This window comes from Apodemus sylvaticus, chromosome 4 (assembly GCF_947179515.1).
Source record: "Apodemus sylvaticus chromosome 4, mApoSyl1.1, whole genome shotgun sequence".
In the NCBI taxonomy this organism is placed as follows: Eukaryota; Metazoa; Chordata; class Mammalia; order Rodentia; family Muridae; genus Apodemus; species Apodemus sylvaticus.
Window position 1 is genome coordinate 54840326 of NC_067475.1, and position 20650 is coordinate 54860975.

A 20650-nucleotide genomic window follows, 5' to 3' on the forward strand; every position below is an offset into this window, starting at 1 on the left:
CTGTGGGCTGGTTAGCTTTCAAAACACTAGGGAATGCCATATGGAAGAAGTCACCAACAGTCTTGCCCTGCTGGGACCTTGTGCTTTACCAGGCTGCCCTCCCAGGCAAGAGGTACCCACTTTTGCAACAGTAGCAAACGGTTAAGTGGGTAACCATCCTCTTTCCGGCTTGATTTGAGGCCTACTCCATAAGAGGGGATTCATGTCTGGCACAGTAGACCTGATCAAGTCTGTGTCTGGGAGGTCATATGCCCTAGTGGGAACTGCTCTTGTTTTGCTGAGTAAATATATTATGCATATCAAACTGCCTTCCAAAATTTATGTTTATACCCAAACATTAATACTGCTTTCAGATTTGGGCAAAGAAACTTCATTTTGCAGTAGTAGTGCTTAATACAGAGACTCATTGCTCAAACTGTTGAGAATAAATGACTTGAATCCTCAGCCCTGAATGGAACATCTCTCCTTCCAAGACTCAAGGAACATCACTTGATGGGTTGGGGGGGTAGAGTGGGGGTGGTAATGGTAGAATCTGAGAGCCAGAGGAAGGGTAGAAAGGTAGGCGTGTTGTGGGCTGTTGTCTACCTGGCATGGCATGAACTTGCTAGTAGCTAAGAACCGTACAAGACAGTACCTGTGAAAGTGGGAGAGGGTTCATGAAGTCCCACTCTTCCCTGAGGAGCTATGGGCAGTTAATGATTGTTTGAGGAGAGGAGGTATTTTCTTCGGTGGTATAGCAACTGATTAAGTTGCCAATCTATATTGTAAATAACCTCTCACTTTTGCTCACATAAGCAACCCTAATTAAACTTATATTAACTGTATTTCTACTCTTAATAGCATGCATTAATTATAGATAATAATTTCATTGTATTTCCATGTTTATAATGTATTTTGATCAAACCGACTTAATATAACCCTCTTCTGTCCCCTTCCCCCTCCTTCTGATCCATTTTCCACATCGGTTCTTTGGGGTCTTTTTTGTTTTTTTTGGATTTGGTTTTTTCGAGACAGGGTTTCTCTGTATAGCTCTGGCTGTCCTGGAACTCACTCTGTAGACCAGGCTGGCCTCGAACTCAGAAATCCGCCTGCCTCTGCCTCCCAGAGTGCTGGGATTACAGGCGTGCACCACCACCGCCCGGCTTTCCACATCAGTTCTTGTACTTTCATATTTTATTTGTGTGACTCAATAGGTTTAATTATGCTTACATGTGAGCGTGGATGAGGGGAGATTATAAAGTCAAGGTTATCCTTGGATATAGGGATTTGGGGCCACCAAACTCCTTTATCCATCTTTATTGGTTGCTGTGATCAGAAGCTCTGACACTCTTAAGGAGAGGGGCTTATTTGAGTTCAGAGTTCAGGGGAGGGCCCAGCAAGACAGGAAGTCATGATGCAGGGACGTGAAACAACTAGTCACATTATGCCCTTGATCCGAAAGTAGAGTGATCAAGGAGCGTTAGTGCTCAACTTTCTTTCTCCTTTGCACTCAGTTCAAGACGCCAGTCCATGTGGCAGGGCTGCCCACAGTTAAGATGGATCTTCCTACCTCTGTTATTCTAATTTTGAGGTATGCCCAAGGACTGTTAAGTAGACACTATTAGCTGCCACACTATTCATGCAGAGTCAAGTTGATTATCCTGTCCTTTGTAATCTTTGAAACATTAGGATAGGTAGGTTGAGCCTGGCATATCAGGACTTGGAGACAGGACTCAGGCCCTAAAACTGCATTAGTACATGTTTAAATGTTTTTGAAGATATGTTTTATGTGAATGTTTTGCCTGTGTGCATGTATGTGTATCACTTGTGTGCCCCTGGAACCGAATTTATGGATGGTTATTGTTGTAGTTTGAAAGAAAATGGCCCCTGTAGGTTCATAGGCAGTGGCACTATTAGGTGTGGCCCTGTTGGAGTAGGTGTGGCTATTAAAGAAAGTGTGTCACTAGTGGGTGGGCTTTGAGGTCTTAGCTCAAGCCAGGCCAAGTGGCTGAGTCTTCCTTTCTGCTGCTTCCTATCTGATACAGAACTCTCTGCTCCTCCTCCACCATGTCTGCCTGCATGCTACCATGGTTCCCACCATGATGATAATGGACTAAACCACTAAACCTGCAAGCCAAGCCCAATTAAATGTTTTTTTAAAGATTTATTTATTATGTGTAAGTACACTGTAGCTGTCTTCAGACACAGCAGAAGAGGGCGTCTGATCTCATTACAGACGGTTGTGAGCCACCATGTGGTTGCTGGGATTTGAACTCAGGACTTTCGGAAGAACAGTCAGTGCTCTTAACCACTGACCCATCTCTCCAGACTAAATGCTTTTCTTTATAAGAACTGATGTGGTCATGGTTTCTCTTCACAGCAATAAAGCCCTAAGTCAGTTGTGAACCATCATATTGGTGTTGGGAATCCTCAACCTAGTTATCTGCAAGAGCAACAAGTGCTCTTAATCACAGAGCCGTATCTCCACCTCCAGTGATATATATTTGAATATGGGGCTGCTGAGTAGTAATTTTTAATTTTTATTTCTGTAACAGGGTCTTACTCTGTAGCCCACCCTGCTTCCAGCTCCTAATTGTCCTCCTTACCTCCCAGTGCTGGTAATGCAGGCACGTGCCACCACAGCTGGCTCCAGCTTTAACTTGGTAGGGATTGCCAACATCTCTATAGATCAGTGGTTCTCAACCTTCCTAATGCTATGACCTTTTAATACAGTTCCTCATGTTGAGGTGAGACCCCAAGCACAAAATATTTTGTTGCTCCTTCATGTCTGTAATTTTGCTGTTATGAATCATATTGTAAATATCTAATACATAAGACATCTGATATGTGACTTCTGTGTTGAGAACCACTTCAGTAGAAAATAATTTTGTGAACACAAGTGTGCCCCCCCCCAAAAAAATATCCTGAACCCTCAACTGTGTTTGAGTCTTTTTGCTGCCCAGGATGACCTCAAACTCTTGTATTATCTTCCAAGTCCAGCAGAGAATCTTTTCATGTACTTCTTTGGTTAATGACTATTCAAATCCTTTCTATTCGTTGGTTAGTTGGTTTTGAATGTTGTTAGAGTTGGTTTTGAATGTTGCTACATTTTAGTAATTCTCTCTCTCTCTCTCTCTCTCTGTGTGTGTGTGTGTGTGTGTGTGTGTGTGTGCGCGCGCGCGTGCGTGTGTTTAGGAAAGGAGGGACATATCCTAGGAGTGCCTGAGATTTACTATGTAACCCAAGCTGGCTTTAAATTTGTGGAAATTCTCCTGCCTCAGCCTCCCAACTGCCATATCCAGTTAGTTATATATTCTTATACTTTTGGTTGTGAGTCTAACCTTTAATGGTGGAGCCATCTCTCCAGAGATAATTACATATTCTTAAAGATTGTGAATGCTTTCTCACCTCTCATGTGCTTCCTTTCTCTGTGTAGTGTATCTTTTGGGCTTATAATTTTGAGGAAAGCTAAATACTTTTGATTGAAAACAGAAAAATAAAGAAAAAGGGAAATTTTTCATTAGACTGTGAAATTTAAATTAGACCTGGGGAGTCCAGCACTCCTTTTAGACAAACTCCTTTCTCACATGCTGAGAGCAGCTGGAAGCTCGTTGGCATTTCTTTTGTGTATAAAGTTCAGAATCTATTCAACCCATGGGGGAAGACAGTGTAGAGACACAGGAACTAAGCATATGGATCTAGATAGTTGCTAAAATAATTTCTGGTGCTATAAGGCAATGCAATAAAAGAAATCAAAGGGGGGCTGGAGAGATGGCTCAACAGTTAAGAGCACTGACTGCTCTTCCAAAGGTCCAGAGTTCAAATCCCATCAACCACATGGTGGGCATACAACCATCCGTAAAGAGATCTGATGCCCTCTTCTGGTGCATCTGAAGACAGTGACAGTGTACTCATAAAATAAACGAATAAATCTTTAAAAGAAAGAAAGAAAGAAAAAAGAAAGAAAGAAAGAAAGAAAGAAAGAAAGAAAGAAAGAAAGAAAGAAAGAAAGAAAGAGAGAGAAAGAAAGAGAGAAAGAAAGAGAGAGAGAAAGAAAGAGAGAGAGAGAAAAGAAAAAGAAAAAGAAATTAAAGCCATGGCTGCTCAGCAGTAAGGCGCCTGGCCCAAGCCTGACAACTTGACCCCTGGGACCACTACCTTTGACCTTCATTTACATGCTACAGTGCACACACAGAAACGTATGCACTTACCCTATGTGTATGCAAAACACAAAGTGTTAGAGAAAAATGAATTTCATACCTCATCTGAGGGTCCTGAGAGCTTTCTGCTTCACAATTTAAGTAGGAATATGCTTTTATAAGCTGGGCGGTGGTGGCGCATGCCTTTAATCCCAGCACTTAGGAGGCAGAGGCAGGCGGATTTCTGAGTTCGAGGCCAGCCTGGTCTACAGAGTGAGTTCCTCCAGGACAGCCAGGACTACACAGAGAAACCCTGTCTGGGGGGAGGGAGGATATGCTTTTATGAACTTGGGAGGTGTGGGGAGTGTTGAGAATCAAACCCAGAGACTCACACACATCAGTAAGGGCTTTCACAAAGAGCTACATCCCTAACCCTTTACTTATTTGTTTTTAATATGAATTTTTTTGAGACAAGGTCTTAGGACCTCCAAAATGCTATACAGGAATATAACACCATGCATATTTCCTGTCATGAAATGTAACAGGGCTATATTGGTAAAGTTTTGGTATTTTATTATATACTAAGGTGACAACACATAGTGAACTACTTCAAAAAGCAGAAAGAAAACATATACAAAGGAGTTGAAAAATCTCACAGTATCCTATAAACACAATTATTATGGGAAAGGAGGTAGTTGAAGGGAAGAGGATAGGGAGGGGAGATGAAGAGGAAGGTAGGAGGGAGAACTATCTGCTCTAGAAGGTCTGAGAAACAGTAAACATGGAGGTCCTGGAGACCTCCTGCTTCCTGCTGCCCAAAGAAGCTCCCTGTCTCTTGCTGACTTTTATAATATCTTTTATGATAAATGAGTCATTCTGCCTTCAGGAAAAGCAGCCCACGGGAACTGTGAAATCTGCTCCTGAACTGATTTCAGGGAGCTCAGGACAGGTCTAAGGGAGAGCCACAGCTATAGTGCACACCTCCAGCAGCTGAGCCTGCTGAGGACAGCAAGGTGACCCAGGCGACAGCTGGTCTATAATGCATTCCTGCCAAGTAACACCTCTGGGCTGTCAGAGCACAGCAGGGCAGAATCCCTAGCCCCCCAGTGAACAAGAGAGGCTGCCTTTAAATGACAACCTCTCCACCTGGTACAGACCACAGAAAAACTGGAACCCCAAACTGGGTACACTCAAAGCCAAGTGGACAGAGGACTTCACTGATACTCACGTCTCACACCATCTCACACCGTCTCACACCATTTCACACCATGCAGAGAAAGCTGTGTATTCTTTCAATGTCCTAATTTCCTGAAAGGAAAACAAAATCACTTTTGCTTGTTTTGGTCAAAACTATTTGTTGTCCAGGGAAAAGAAAACTAAGTTTGATTTGGGGAGTAAGAGCAGCATCATAGCATACTTAGCTTACTTTTCAAAAGTAAAATGAGATCATGTTTATCTCTCCTAAATGCCTTCCTCACCCTGGTTTTAAACTTAACAAAAATGACCTTTCAAAATTGCTAAAATGAACAGGGCACTGCTAACACACATCTTTGGTCTCAGCACTCAGGAGACAGAGGCAGGTGAATCTGAGTTTAAGGCAGTCTGGTATACAGAGTGAGTTCAAGGACAGCCAGGAGTACACAAGTAACCCTGTCTTGAATGAATGAATGAATGAATGAATGAGTGAGTGAATCCTAAAATGGGGCCTACATTTTTAATCCCAGCACTTGGGAGGCAAAGAGGATCTCATTAAACCAAACTAAAGAGACTTAGTTTCAAGATGGCATTGGTGTTTGTAGCCTCCCTTCCGAGTCTGTGAGTGAAAAAAATCTGTGGGTGTTAAACATTCAAAAGCTTCCAAACCTTGCTGATGCACTGGTTAGAGTGCGCTTTACTAGGCACACTTCACCTAGCCTGGCCTGTTTATAAAGTGTTTGTAGTTCCGGGGACTAAACCCAGGGCTTCTGCATGCTTGGAAGAAGCTTTACCACGCAGCTATGTCCCAGCCCCTGCTGTGCCAGGCTTGGTTAACTAGACACCACAACAATAAGCTGGGACTGCAACTGGGTAGTACACTGCTTGCTTAGCGCGTGCAAAGTCTTGGAGAAAGGAGGGAGGGAACAGAGGTGCTCTGTGGCCAGGGGCTTCAGAAAACAGTGAGAAGCAGAGCTAGGGTCCACATCCAGAGAGTCTTTCTTTCCTTAGACCTACCTTCTCCAAGTAAACTGGAAACAGCACTCTGAGTAGAATGCCATGGACTCAGACTGTGAGAAAAAGACAGTTTGGGTGTCAAGAGGTCTTTATTGAAATAAAAAGCACAGTAACACTTCTATTACCTCCCACTTGTGTACTATAGATTTAAAATGCTTGCTACATATAGTGCACAGACAGGTCAATACCACTGCAGTTGAAATAAATAAAGTAGCCTATTTAATAACTTAAAGTAAAATACTGAACAATATGAAAATAAAGATACATAAAATGTTAGGCTATATAGTACTGTACAAATAAAATCATTATCCTCATTACACAAAACTGTGCAAGAAAATCTGAATAAGCTTCTGGAGTGCAAAGTTTCAGTTTCCATTTTAAATTATCATGCAAACATAGCTTTTCAAGCCATGCTAGCTAGGGTCATGGCAAAGTCTTTAATTTTTAAGAGGTCAATGTTACCCGGTAAGTTGGCCTCCTACCGAATACACTGTCCCATGTAACTGCTGCTGCTCTGCTTCTACAGTGCTGTTTGGAAGGGAGGTATCTTGTGCATTCAAAAAATTGAAGTCAACAAGTTCCCAAAGCAAAATAGTTATTACTGTTTAGCCTGAAACAAAGTGATGTGACAAATTAGCAACCACACCCCTGGGTTAAAAGAAAGAAGCAGTTCTACTTTCATCTGGAGACTCTGTGGTGAGCCCTAGGCAAAGATGATCATGTAAAATTGGAGACTTACCAAACCCTGACCCCTAGAAGACACGTGACACAGCATGGGATTGTGACCAGAGCAGTCATGTCTGAATACCTATGTTTCATCTTGGGGAGAAGCTGGTTCTATTATGTATAACAATTACTTAAATTATAATTCCATGTCAGTGTGAGTATAAAACTGTTACCTTGGTAACACCCAAGGAGTGTACTTAATAATAAACCGTGAACCCATCCTGTACCATGACTTGGTGTACACACCAACAATATACATAAGAGCTCTTCTGCAGACTTTGGCAAGGAAACTACACAGCAGCATGAACACACATGGAAGACTGAAAACCACTACCCAACACCTTCTGCTCATAGGCCATGGTAAAAAGGGGGCTTCCTCCGGGTAAACTCTTTCAGGGGCAGTACACGTTCTTCAGGCCTGTAGTCCTAACAGTTCAGTAGTTTGAGTCTGTGCTTTCACTGCATAGACCAATGCAGGGTGGCCTCTAGCCACTGTAAGTCCAGAGGGTCACAGTTCTGTCTGCAGAGGATGAAAGGAAGGAGAGGTCCTGGGTGTGCCATCTGCACTGAATCACCTTGTCCTTGTGCTCCCCCACCACCATGAGTGGAAGCTGCTTGGTGAGGTCCCCTAAATGAGAAAGAAGAGATATTGGCTTATGAGGAAAGAGAGAGTGAATACTCACATTATACAGACTTCCTGCACCTTTGAGTGTCAGGATTTGGTAAAATACACATGCAACATGTGTCACCTCTGTCACCACCTCATCTCCTTCTCCAGTGTGGTTCCACTACAATCCAATCAGGCCCTTCCCTGATTTTCCTTCCTTTCCCAATGTAAAGTTTGGTGGGTTCCTGGAGTCCCAATCATGCAGATTTCTTCTGTCCTCCCTGTATCTTACTTCTCTGACATTCTATCTTGTATCTTGGGTGTTTATATGCCTATGACTCACACTCAAATTATCTCCAAACTTAAGCCTTGGGTTAGTAACCCATAATTTTTTTTTTTAGACTGGGTCTCATTCTGGTTGTCCTCAAACTCACTCTGTGGACTAGGCTGACCTCAAAGTCACTAAGATGTCCCTGCCTCTGCCTCCCGAGTGCTGGGATTAAAGATGTATACTACCACATCTAGTCTTTAAATAACTATTTAATACCTTACCTGATTCCTTAACAGCCATCAAATATTTAACTTGTCTAAAACCAAATTTTTGATTTCTTGCTGAAATTCATCCTGCCAGACTCATACACCTCATCACTGGTGGCATTCTCTGGCACTGTCAGAAGCCATGGAGTGCCCTGAGGCCTTGTTCTCTTCCTCCTGAGTCTAGCCTCCACTCAGTCACCTCTTTTACCCACCCCCCCTTTCAGGCAGCGCCCTCTCTGGTTCTGCATTTCTATTCCTGCCTAACAACAATACACAGGTAAGAACTCAAATTACCTTAATATAATTTGGATTACATTACTTCTTGATTTAAAACCTTCCAAAGGATTCATGTTGTCACTTTTTAAATGCAGGCAGCCCATTAAGTATAACAAGACACTATTCTGGTATGGAGACTGACAATGGGAAGCTACTCATGTGAAGGGCAGATGGAACATGGGAAGTCAGTCTTTCTTGATTTTTCTATTAACCTAAAACTTTTTAAACAACAGATCAACCTCTTTATGCCAATGCACTCTACCTCAGAACTAGATTGCTGTATTTCTGAAAGACCAAAATTTGAGGTCAGACTCCATCTTAGAGAATCTGACCTAAGTTTGAACTCAAGGCCAGTACCTAGCATTAGTTTCCAAGTTACCCCCCTCCCCCAAAACAAAACCTGAGCCTAGCTCCAGTTCCTAGGGTAACCCCAACAAAACCTGCTTTTCCAGGCTAATTTCCCCCTAAACAAACCTGTGTCTTGCACCAGTCTCCAGATTATTTCCCCCAACAAATCTATACCTCCAGGTTACAAGCCCACCCCTGATTAACAACCACCAATTAGGAAAAAAGCAGCCAGTAACACTAAAGGCCACAGTAGCACACCAATTAGATGCTTGGCAGGCTAGAAACACTCAACCCTCGCTTGCTGCTTTCTATAAAACCTTGCCTCAATGAATGTTCAGGGCTTTTCCTGCACCATAACCATCCTGTGGGGCTGTAGTGAGGTAAGCCCCAGCTAGCTTGAGTAAAGACCCTGTGTGATTGCATCGGTTGGGCTCCTGACTGGTCTTTCAAGGTTCATGAACGTTCTTGATACTACATCTCTTTCCTGGGTTGACTAAGTTCCAACATGTCAACTTCCTGCAGTGCCACGACCAACTCTGCCCTGCCTCAGCACCCTGGATCTGTTGTGCTCTTCACTGAGGGTCTTGGCACAGCTTATTCCTCCTCCTCAGGTCTCTGTGCAAAGGCATCTCTGCAGAGAACCACACTTATCACCCTGTCTAACACAGCCATCCCTAACTAGACTCACTATTTCCTAGGAGCTAATTTATAATCACACTGGCAATACCAAAAATTACACCATTTGTTAGTTTCTTTTTCACTGGCCTCTAAAATATAAGTTACTGAAGTAACCGTTCCCAGTTACTATTTAACAAACATTTAGTTAATGAATGCTTAAAGATAAAACTAGACATTGAAAGACAAACTATACAAACTGTACATTCTTTTTTAAGATGCTAAAGTATATATAAACCCATCACTTACGACACAGATTAAGTCACTTTAGTAAACTGAATTAATAAAGTGTATTTTATTAAATTTCACTCTACTTAATTTACTAGAAATCTTAATGTAGTCTTCTCAATAAATAAGAATATAATTAAAGCTTAAAAAATGTTAGTCAATCACATCAGACTAGAAAAAAAAAGGTCCCAAATAGAATAGGAAATTAAAAACAACGGGAGCAGTCTCCATCACCTTGCAGGTCTGTCACCTTTATTTTCATATCGTAAGAGCCTGTCAGCAAATAGTGAGCTCCAGGGGAGAAGCGAACGGAGCGAACGTCACTGGAGTGAGGGTGGTAACTCTGGACCATTCTGCCTCCCCTTATGTCGTACAGCATGCAGCTGGAGTCCTCTTGACCTGTAGCCAAGAGACGGCCACTGGGGTCCACAGCTACAGATGCCACTGCACTGCCTATAGTGGGAAAATGAGCATTGCAACAGAAAATTAATACTTACACCACAATGTAGCTACTCACGTTCATTGAACCACACACTAATGATCTGATATAGCTTATCAATACTGTTATATTGATTTGATAAGGAAAAATCAAAATTAATTAATAACTACTGTATCTTTTTCAGAAGCCAGGATAAAACAAGTTGTGGAAGAAATGAAACACTATTGAGTTGAAGACACACCAGCATAACACTGTGAAACAATGCTAGAAAAACCTCTTCTCCCTGAGTGTGTTCACTACCAGGGCAAGTCCCTATGCTGGCTTAGAGTATAGAGCCAAGGGAACAAGAAAACACACGAATGAGGTATACTTTAAAGCAACACTGTAGGAAATATCCTAAGGCAACCCAAGATTTATTAACAACAGAATCAAGTTCTGAATCTGAAGGATATAGCCCTAACTTTACCATGTATTCTCAATGGGGACATTCATAACCCCCAAAACACAAAAGATGGTGGATTAAAAAAATGCTAACAATACTTTGTGGACCTGCCAAAACTCAACTGTATCTACAAAAATTTTATTACTTAGCATTTAGTTTTTGTTAGGATAAAGATTTTATTTTTCTTCTTAAAGAAGATTAATCATAAAAATAAGATTGAAGAGTTATGCTCAATACCCAATTAGTTCAAGTAGTTTCTGGAAATTTCACAGGAAAAAAAGGATATGAATTAAATCTTGAAAAGCAGTAAACAGTAAAAATAATGGTCTACATGAATGTCCAAATGTAAATACATCTATGTAAACTAAGATAATCTTTTCTTGAAATTCTGGCAAGAAAAAATAAAATATTGCTGGGTGGTGGTGGTGTACACCTTTAATCCCAGCACTTGGGAGACAGAGGCAGGCGGATTTCTGAGTTCAAGGCCAGCGTGGTCTACAAAGTGAGTTCCAGGACAGCCAGGGCTACACAGAGAAACCCTGTCTTGAAAAACCAAATTAAAAAAAAAAAAATCCTTATGGTCATAAGGTGGCAAGAAACAGATAAATACATAATACATGTATACACATGCATACACAGTGCAAGTGCATCTGCACACACATGTGAACATATACACATTACATATATAAAAATGCACAAAAGAATTAGGGAAAATGAGAAGAGCTAACACATAGGAAAACTATAAAAAGTCGAGTTTAAACACAAAAAAGTTATTGTGCCAAGAAAAATTTCAGTTCATTTCTTTAAAAAGCTGATTATTTCTAATTCAGTTGTCTCTTGGGCCAGGCACTTTACAGAAGATGGTTCATCTACTCTGAAACATGATACAGATGTGATCACTTAATGTGTATTATGAGAGGTAAGCAATTAATAAGGATAAGCACTATTTTAAACAGATATTAAGAGTTCAGTGATAGAACACAGTGATGAGTTCAGAATTAGGGCAGTCAAAGGAGTCTTCTCATGGTGGTGAAGAAATGCTGAACTAAAACCTAAAGATAAGAAAAGCCTGGTAAGGGGCTGGAGACATGGCTCAGTGGTTAAGAGGGCTGAATGTTCTTCCGAAGGTCCTGAGTTCAAGCCCCAGCAACCACATGGTGGCTCACAACCATCTGTAATGAGATCTGAAGCCCTCTTCTGGAATGTCTGAAGATAGCTTCAGTGTATTCGCATATAATAAATAAATAAATAAGTAAATAAATAAATAAATAAATAAATCTTTAAAAAGATAAAAGGAAAGGAAAGAAAAGAAAACTTAGTAAAGAGAAGACAAAAGGAAAAACACCATAGGTGGCAGCAGCAACATGAATTCATGGAAAATCTTGGAGTATTACAAAAAGGAAAACAAAGTTTCAACTAAGAGTAAGGATGCACGATGCCAGGTCAGGATTGAACCTGAAATTATCTCTACAGCTTCATGTTTTGAATACTTTCCCCCCAATGTAAGAAGGGATTCTGGGAGGTTATGACATATTTAGGAGGTGGGGCCTGGCAAGCAGAAGTGGGTCGTGAACATTAGGCATTGGAAGGTTAAGAGAAATGAAGATGGCCTCTACATATTTAAAGAGAGAACAATCCACCAAGAAGACACACACCATATTTTCATATAAATATCAACAGTTTTTTTTTAAGTTTGGATTAAGGCTTGATGGAATAACAGTGGGTGATTTCAGTACCCTAATTATTCATTTCTAAATAAATCATCCAAATGAGAACCTGACAAAGAACAGTTAAGAAAGTTAAACTATCCCATACATACAATAAATGGATACTCAGAGGTGTGTTACCTGGCAATTCTAAAATCAGTCACATTTTTAATGAGATGAAGCATTATATCTCTCCTCCATATGCCTTGCTTTAAGCATAAAGGAGGTTGTTAAGAGTTTGAATGGTTACCCTGTCCCACCTTAGCTCTTCCAAAATGCATGCTAAACTACTAGAACCTAGTCACCTAAACAGAAAACATACAATAAATGGACTTAATAGGTATCTACAGAATACTCCATTTCATCAAAACAGCCCCTTGAACCCACACTAGATAAGCATACTTTTAAATAAAGACATAGCTGGTTCATAAAAAGGAACTGGCACATGAACATTCTTCAGGAAGTAGTGAGATTTACAAGAAGAAAGGGCTATGGGCGATGACCTTGCCTTAAGGTCAGAAAGCACTAGAAGGAAGAGGTAAAATATACTAAAAGCAGCACCGTAGAGCTTTAAAGGAAACCGGGAACTTCAAACCTAGAGCGTGAATTTCATTAAGAGTCAGAAGAAGCTGCAGAGATGGTTCAGTAGTTAAGACTACTTGATGCTCTTACAGAAAATGAGGGTTTACTCCCCAGCACCCACAAGGTGGCTTCACAACCTTCTGTAATGTTAGTTCCAAGGGACTGATTGTCTCCACAGACAATGCATGCACATGTGTACAGACAGACATAAAGGCAGGCAAAACACTCATGTACATAAAATAAAAATACATCTTTAAAAACTAATAGAGATGTGGAGTCCTAGGGCCAGTGAGGAGGTCCAAATGGAAATGAACAGCACTTGCTGCCAAGCTGATGACCTGGGGTCAATCCTCACAATAGATTTTAAAGACAGAATGACTCCCATAGGTTATCTACTGACCTTCAAGTGAACACCAGCCCTCACATAAATAAGGAAGTTAATTAATTAAAAATGTTAAGTATCTAGACCTGGGCAGGGGATGGCTCAGCAGTTAAGGAGACTGCATCCAAGTGTGCACTCAGGCCAATCCCCAGAGCCCACATGAAAAGAATGGACTCCCACAAGTTGTCTTCTGACCTCCACATACACAAGGCACATTGTAGGGGGTGTACACACTTACACATGTCACATATAATAAATAAACAAATGAATATACATTAAAATTGCCAAATTGGAACATAATATTTAATCTAATATCAGTTTACAAATATGGTAACATATGAAAGATTTCTAAAAGAATTGAAACTAAACAATAAAATACAAAGTCGGTCTTCCCTCTAGCGCCTACCACAACATCCTTGTCTTTTCTTTAAAGCAGTCTCCTGCAGCCCAGACTGACTTAGTTCATTCAGTTCTACGAATCAAACTCAGAGCTCCCTATAAAGTAGTCCGGCAGCCTATCAATAGCTACTTTACTTTCCAGCCCTACTTCTCTTTTTTACATGAAGATGAGGGTAGGGCAGCAGACTCTAGAGTCATTTATAAAGTTCCTTTCTCATAGAACTTCATTCAATCTATGGAAAACTTACCAGTTCCATGGAATGTTGTGCCAACCACACGAACACAGCTTGGTACACGAAGATCCCAGAATCTAACAGTCTTATCCTGGGAACCAGATGCAATCATCCATCCACTCCAGGTATAAAGTGCTAAAATATGCCCTATATAAGACAGGAAACATGCAGTTACTGATGTGGGCCTTTCCGCACATGTGCAAAATAAGTTATTCTCATCACTGGTTAACCAAATATGCCACATCACAGAGACTGTACAGACTTTAAAAGAGATTTAAGATTTTTTTTAAATTCATCAAAACCACTCCGAACAAATTCAGTCCTTCTTTGGTGACTCTATTAGAAGACTAAGTTCTTTTGGTAATTCAAGATATAGTAACTGGTACAGACAAAAATTTGTCACTTGAAATAATGGCAACTTTTTCATGAAGAAACTATAGGCAGCTATTTTGTGAGGTTAGGTTACCAGCCTTGAACAAAGTGGATCTAGAGTCAGATCTGAGCTGTCCCTTACCAGCTGTACCCCTGTGCCTCACTTTCTTCAAATACAAACAGATAAAACTTCACACACCATATAATAGCTGTGAAGGTTAAAGTGAAGGAATCCTGTGATGAATAAATGGATAATGCTAGTAATATTACTCTGATATCCAACACTCACAATACAAGTTTTTTAAATAAAAATCTGTCTCAAAAAGATACATTATGAAGAGATCTCATAATAAACAGCACACAGTACACACAGAGAAAAGGAAGACCATATCACATACCAGTGTGTCCACTCAAAGCATGAAGACCCTGTCCTCTTTGACAGTCTGTTGTATAAATGTTACAATCTCCTGCTCCAGCACTTATTAAAATAGCTCCACCACTTTCTGGGCCTTCCATAAATGCCAAATCTCGAATTGTCCCATCATGCATGCTAAATTCCAGATCTGGTCCTGAAACAGCAATAAGAATTAAAAAAAAAAAATGCTGCTCAACGTACTGTGTAAAGAGGATGCTAAACTGCCTAAGCACTGGCCAAGGACAACATAGCAGCATTGGAGCAAAGCATAACAACACATCTGTAGGAAAACATGATAATGAAACCCATTATCTTTATGCTAATATGCTTAATTTAAAAAATAGTACAGTATGATTTATATTTAGGGACTGACATAATCAACTTATTTACTGAACATAAAACTTCAAAACATTAAAATACTGATTATTAACTAATTATCACTGCCTTTAAAACAGAACTACAGAAAATTCATTGCTTCCCTGTTTTTTATTTCAAACAAAAAAGGAAAGATACACTATAGAAAATATTCATTAATTCAATTATGGTAGTTATTTAAAAGGCTCTCTTAATCTCTGCCTGTCTGTCTGTCTCTCTCATGTGTGTGTGTGTCTGTCTATGCATGCATGCTCACATGTTTACACACACTATGCAAGTGATCTAGCATTCAGGTACATCCCTAGTCCTTAAAAATTATTTTTTCCTTATGCTTTTCTAAAATTCATATACTACCTGACTTATTTTTTTTAAATGCCTCCACTAGATCAGAATAATCAGAACAAAAAATAAATGCTTTAAGACAGTGTTCTGGCGGGGGTTGGGAGGCTGAGAGATGGCTCAGTGATTAAGAGCACTGACTGCTCTTCCAGAGGTCCTGAGTTCAATTCCCAACAACCACATGGTGGCTCACAACCATCTGTAATGGGATCTGATACCCTCTTCTGGTGTGTCTAAAGACAGCTACAGTGTACTTATATACATAAAATAAATAAATAAATCTTTAAAAAAATAAAAAAAGACAGTGTTCTTGGATTAGTGACAAGAGAAAGACAAACAAGTGTACACACACGCTGGGGCGTGAGCCACTGGTGCACCGGGCCCTACCTGTTGCATTACAAGTCTCTGCATTGAAGGGCAGCACTTTTACGTATTTGTCATTTGATCCTGTCGCTAATAACTGTCCACACGGACTCCAAGCCACACAGTAAATAGATCCTTTATGATGTTTGTTTCTTTTAAATCGTACCACCGGCTGCTTAGGGCTGTCGTGGGCACTGGAAATAGAAGTACATCAAGATATTTCAGTTTCCTGCTTGTGAAATCAGTTAACATGAAATTATAATAAAGGAAGGAGGAAAAAGCATACCCAGCAACAAGGCTCTATTTGAGGAGAGGCTGGGTTTCTTGGCTTCTTGAGATCTAGCCTAGCTCTGAACTCAACAATCTTCCTATCTCGGCTCCAGAATGCCGATGTTAAAGGTGGGTACCATATGCCTAACTGACAGCAGGCGGTTAAAGTTCCAAAGTCATAAAAGAAATATTATAAGTCATATTTAAACCAAATCAGTAAAATTATAACTATTATATGAATCCACTATTTCAGATCATATAATAAATAAGACAAACGGGTTTTTTAAAAGAATCTCCATTTATCTTATTTTCTCATAAAATTTTTAAAGTCAATTACTAGAGTGTGGAGAGTTGGCAGGTTCATTTTTTTAATATTTTCTGCAACAATGGACCATGAGGACATGGCCAGAAGTAACAGCAAGTATCTGGGGAACGCTGCTAGGGAGGCATCCAGGCCAGCAGTTAGAAAAGCAGATTAGGCGTTACCCCCAGTAATTGTCAAGGCCAAATAAAATAACCTTAGTCTGAGTCTCGTTTATTTGTAAGCTAGCCAGGGATAAAGTTAAATTGATTGTACTAGGGTGACATATATTTTAAAACATATATCTTGTTTTCAAATCCTATAATTTGCTAGAACAAGATAGTTAAACCATTGTTAAGTTAACCAAATAAAACTTTAATTTTTGTAGGTTTAATAATGCCCAATATCAGTAATTACTGTGATTTAACCGTAACTCCTCTGAAATTATAGGAAATGTAGTGCAGGGTATAGTGGTGTGTGCCTGCAAAGGAGAAAGAGGTAGAGGAATCTAGGGCTGAAGGCCAATCCATGCTACAAGTGAAAGGCTACCTCAAAAGAAAAGAATGTGTATTTTCTCAATCTATAAGCCATTATCTAGTTTTTGTCTTGCATCATTTAGATGGACTATAAGAACTCTGCAAATATAAATTTGTCTTAGAAATAAGAAAGCCTTTCTGATGCAAAATGGCATACTCAGAAATATAAATGAATAAATTAAAAATGATGGATATTTTCCTAGGCACTGATTAATAAAGCCTAACAGAAGGAAAAGAAGAACTGAAAATTAGTGACTGGTGACTGTGAAGGGCAGCCACAGAGCCAACTGCAGAACAACACACAGCTACCCTCACCTTGCATCCATTTTTTCTGGATAGGCACATACTCTCAGAGTTTTTGAATTTGAACCAACAGCATATAAACTACCACTTGGATGAAACGCCACTGCTCTAACAGCCTGTGTATCTTCTAGGGTATTAATACAAACAAACTGCTTTTTTGACTTGTCATCCTATGGAAAGAACAAATATAAAAGTCATTATATAGAAAAAACAAGCTTGAGTTACCTTTATCCCACTTTAAATTAATTTCAACCATATTATATCTGTTTGATCATTTCATAGTAGCTACTAATAACCTTTAAGTGACAAGTTCAAATTAACTATAATGTTACTAATTTTTGCTAATCATTACTAAACCAAATTCAGATAAAAAACAAATATAGGGCCTAGAGAGACGGCTCAGCAGTTAAGAGTGTGTGTTGCTCTTGTAAAGAACCTAGCTTCAGTTCCCAGCATCCGCACAGCAGTCACCATCATGCATAAGTCCAGCTCAAGGGAACTGATGCTGTCTGACCTCCTCAGATACCAGACTTATATGTGTGTGTGTGTGTGTGTGTGTGTGTGATTGTATACATACACAAAGAACATAAAAGTACTGCCTTGAAAGGAAAAAATATGTATATATTCTCAATCTGTAATGAGTCTTATTATTTTTGCTGTGCATCATTTAACTGGAATATAAGAACATTACAGATAAAATATATAAATGTGACAGAAATAAGATAGGGGGTGGGGTGGAGAGAAGGCTCAGCAGTTAAGAGAACTGGTTGCTCTTCCAGAGGTTCTGAGTTCAATTCCCAGCAACTACACGCTAGCTCACAGAAATAAGATTACACTGAATGCAAAACACTCATAAACTAACAAATCTTTTAAAAATTAAAAAAAAAAAAAAAAAGGAGTCTAGCGAGAGGGCTCAAAAGTTAAGTGCACTGGCTGCTCTACCAGGACCTTGGTTCAATTCCAATCAACCCCACATTTATAAATCCAGTTTCTCTATTGGGCTCTGTGGGCACCTGGCACAACATGGTACACAGATATACATGCAGGCAAAACACCCATGCACATAAATAAACACTGAAAGTAAAATAATAACATTAGAATGTATATTCCCATATTAAGCTTTCTTTAACTTAAGGGGGACCTCATATATATACAGTTCTATCAAAAACAAGAGAGCTTCATTTATGTTGTAATAGGAAATTCATGAGCTGCTAGTTGAAACTAAAGCAGGAGAAGTAGTTCTAGATGAAAGCAGGCAACACAGACTGCTCTCTCAGGAAGAAAAGAAGAAGAAATATAAAAGGCTATTATTAATTTGGTACACTTACAGTTAAAATCAGACAGCTTGTGGCAATTAGTATTTCAGTATTTCACACTGAAATTGTAGAATGGCCTTTTAAAATTATAAAAGTGATTTTAATAAAAATATTTGAGTTTCATGTTTACTTAAAGTGTCAGTCTCTGTACACATAATCTCCCAGAGAAGTGAGTTGAGGCAATTCTATACCAAGACTCCCGAAGCTCTTGCTCGGAAGTGAGTTGAGGCAATTCTATACCAAGACTCCCGAAGCTCTTGCTCGGTGTCTTTTTAAAACAGCACCTCTAACTTGAGCAGGACTGCCTGGACTTGGAACAGGGGTCTGCAGACAGCATGGCTGACAGCCTTAATGTAATCTTGTCTTTGGGAAAGATCTATGTCAAGTACACAAAACGCAAATCATTAGAGCTCTGGACATAGCCTAAGAACTTGAGAATCACAATGACATGACCATTGCAGGCACTTTCCCTCTTACCCAAGCTTTTATGCATACCAACAATGGGCCCTCCTTAGGGAAGCAATGGATATGCGTATATGTGTATAGATATATATTTATACAATATATGTTTAATATATACTTTTCTTATTTAACTGAATTGTTATTCATGAGCTCTATATCCATGTATAGGAAAGAGACATCATGTAAATGAATAGTATGGGAAGATAAGAGAAAAAAAGAGGGGTGGATGATTGATTAAATATCCTTCTGAACACTAATACTAAGAGGGTTTTTTTTAATAGCACAAGTAACATAAGCTGGTTTTATTTGTACTGCAATATTTCAATTTTTTTAAAAAATGTAGCTATTTGCATAATAGGAGGCTAAATAGAAAAATATAGATATTATCTTTTCTTGAGAAACTGGAAACACCAGTATTTTGCATTTCTTTGTACAAGGAACAAATATTCCTGAGTATTTATCATGAAAATGGTGGACACTATTAATTTGTTTCCTGTTTGGCCTCTACAGACATCTGAAAACAGACCTTTATTTATAAGGTTAAATTCTGAGCTGGAGAAAACAAGATAGAATAATCTAGTAAGAAAAAAATCTGATTCCAGAGCACACAACATATTGAAATGAAAGGCCCAGTAAAAACACCAATATAATCTTTAAAAAGCCACTATAAAGATCAGAGAGTAGCACAGTCTCAGCTTGAAAATTCAAAGTCACCCAGGTCATTCACATGAATATCTACAACTGTGTTTTCACTTAATTATTTGTGTGTTGGGGGGGGTGCACATATGCACAGGGAAGTCAGAAGACAACATCTAGCAGTCAGTTCTCCATCTATTTCTACCATATGGGTCCTGGGGACTGAGCTCAGTTTATTAGGTTTGGTGGTGAGCACTGGTCCCCACTAACCCAGCCATCCCAATTGATCACAAAATGTGTTTTCGAAGGCAAACTACAAAGGCTAATTCCTACACAGGTGTCAAAAGGAAATTATACATTTCTAAATTAACTACACCTGAGAAGTATTTTATGGTAATGCAAAAAAAATATCACTTGACTCTTCTCACTGTATAAATTAACCCATTTACTAATGACAGGAAGATAAAAATGTTCTACCTAGTGAAAATATAAATATGCGAAGTCTTTAGCTGCTATAATGTTTTTCACAGTTGCCAAAATTGTCTTCCTATAATCAGTCTAACATGTAGTTTCGTGAGATCTATCCAACTATTTTGAGATCAACAATGACCATTTCTATAGTTTTCTTTGAAGTAAGACTATTTGCAACAGGGTGGTAGTGGCGCACACCTTTAATGCTAGTGTTGGGGGCAGAGGCAAGCTGATCTCTGTGGGTTTGAGGCCAGGTTCCATGTCAGCCAGAGCTACACAGTGAGACCCTGGCTCAAAAAAAAAAAATTTTTTTTTTTAATTGTAACATATACACACAGAAACTTCTCAAAAACATTACCTCTTCCCCTTTTGACCTTGATAGATTCCCTGATGAATCTCCAGGTGATGGCTTAATGACAGAATGTTCTGATGAGCTGTAGGATAGAAGTTCAAATAAAGCTTACTCTGAAACTAGAAGCAGATACTAACTTAACACTTCAATCTTTATTTTTTTTTTTTCTCTTAGCAAATGATCTTCAATAACTCTGTTCAAAGTTACTATATGGAGACACTTAGGGGCTC

At 39.4% G+C, this 20650-nt stretch overlaps 1 protein-coding gene across 4 annotated transcripts in view; it reads right to left on the reverse strand.

Annotated features, from left to right (window-relative positions):
* Nucleotides 1–6399: 6399 nt before the first annotated feature.
* Wdr47 (WD repeat domain 47) overlaps nucleotides 6400–20650 on the reverse strand; it is a 53757-nt gene continuing 39506 nt past the window's right edge. For all 4 annotated transcript variants that reach the window (XM_052179432.1, XM_052179430.1, XM_052179434.1 and 1 more), the window contains exons 9-15: nucleotides 20427–20502; nucleotides 17196–17353; nucleotides 15798–15967; nucleotides 14680–14850; nucleotides 13925–14056; nucleotides 9961–10179; nucleotides 6400–7683 (exon numbers count right to left, since the gene is read on the reverse strand). In XM_052179432.1, the coding sequence (XP_052035392.1) occupies nucleotides 7541–7683; nucleotides 9961–10179; nucleotides 13925–14056; nucleotides 14680–14850; nucleotides 15798–15967; nucleotides 17196–17353; nucleotides 20427–20502 (1069 nt within the window). In that variant the 3' untranslated portion in view covers nucleotides 6400–7540. The remainder of the gene's footprint in view (nucleotides 7684–9960; nucleotides 10180–13924; nucleotides 14057–14679; nucleotides 14851–15797; nucleotides 15968–17195; nucleotides 17354–20426; nucleotides 20503–20650) is intronic.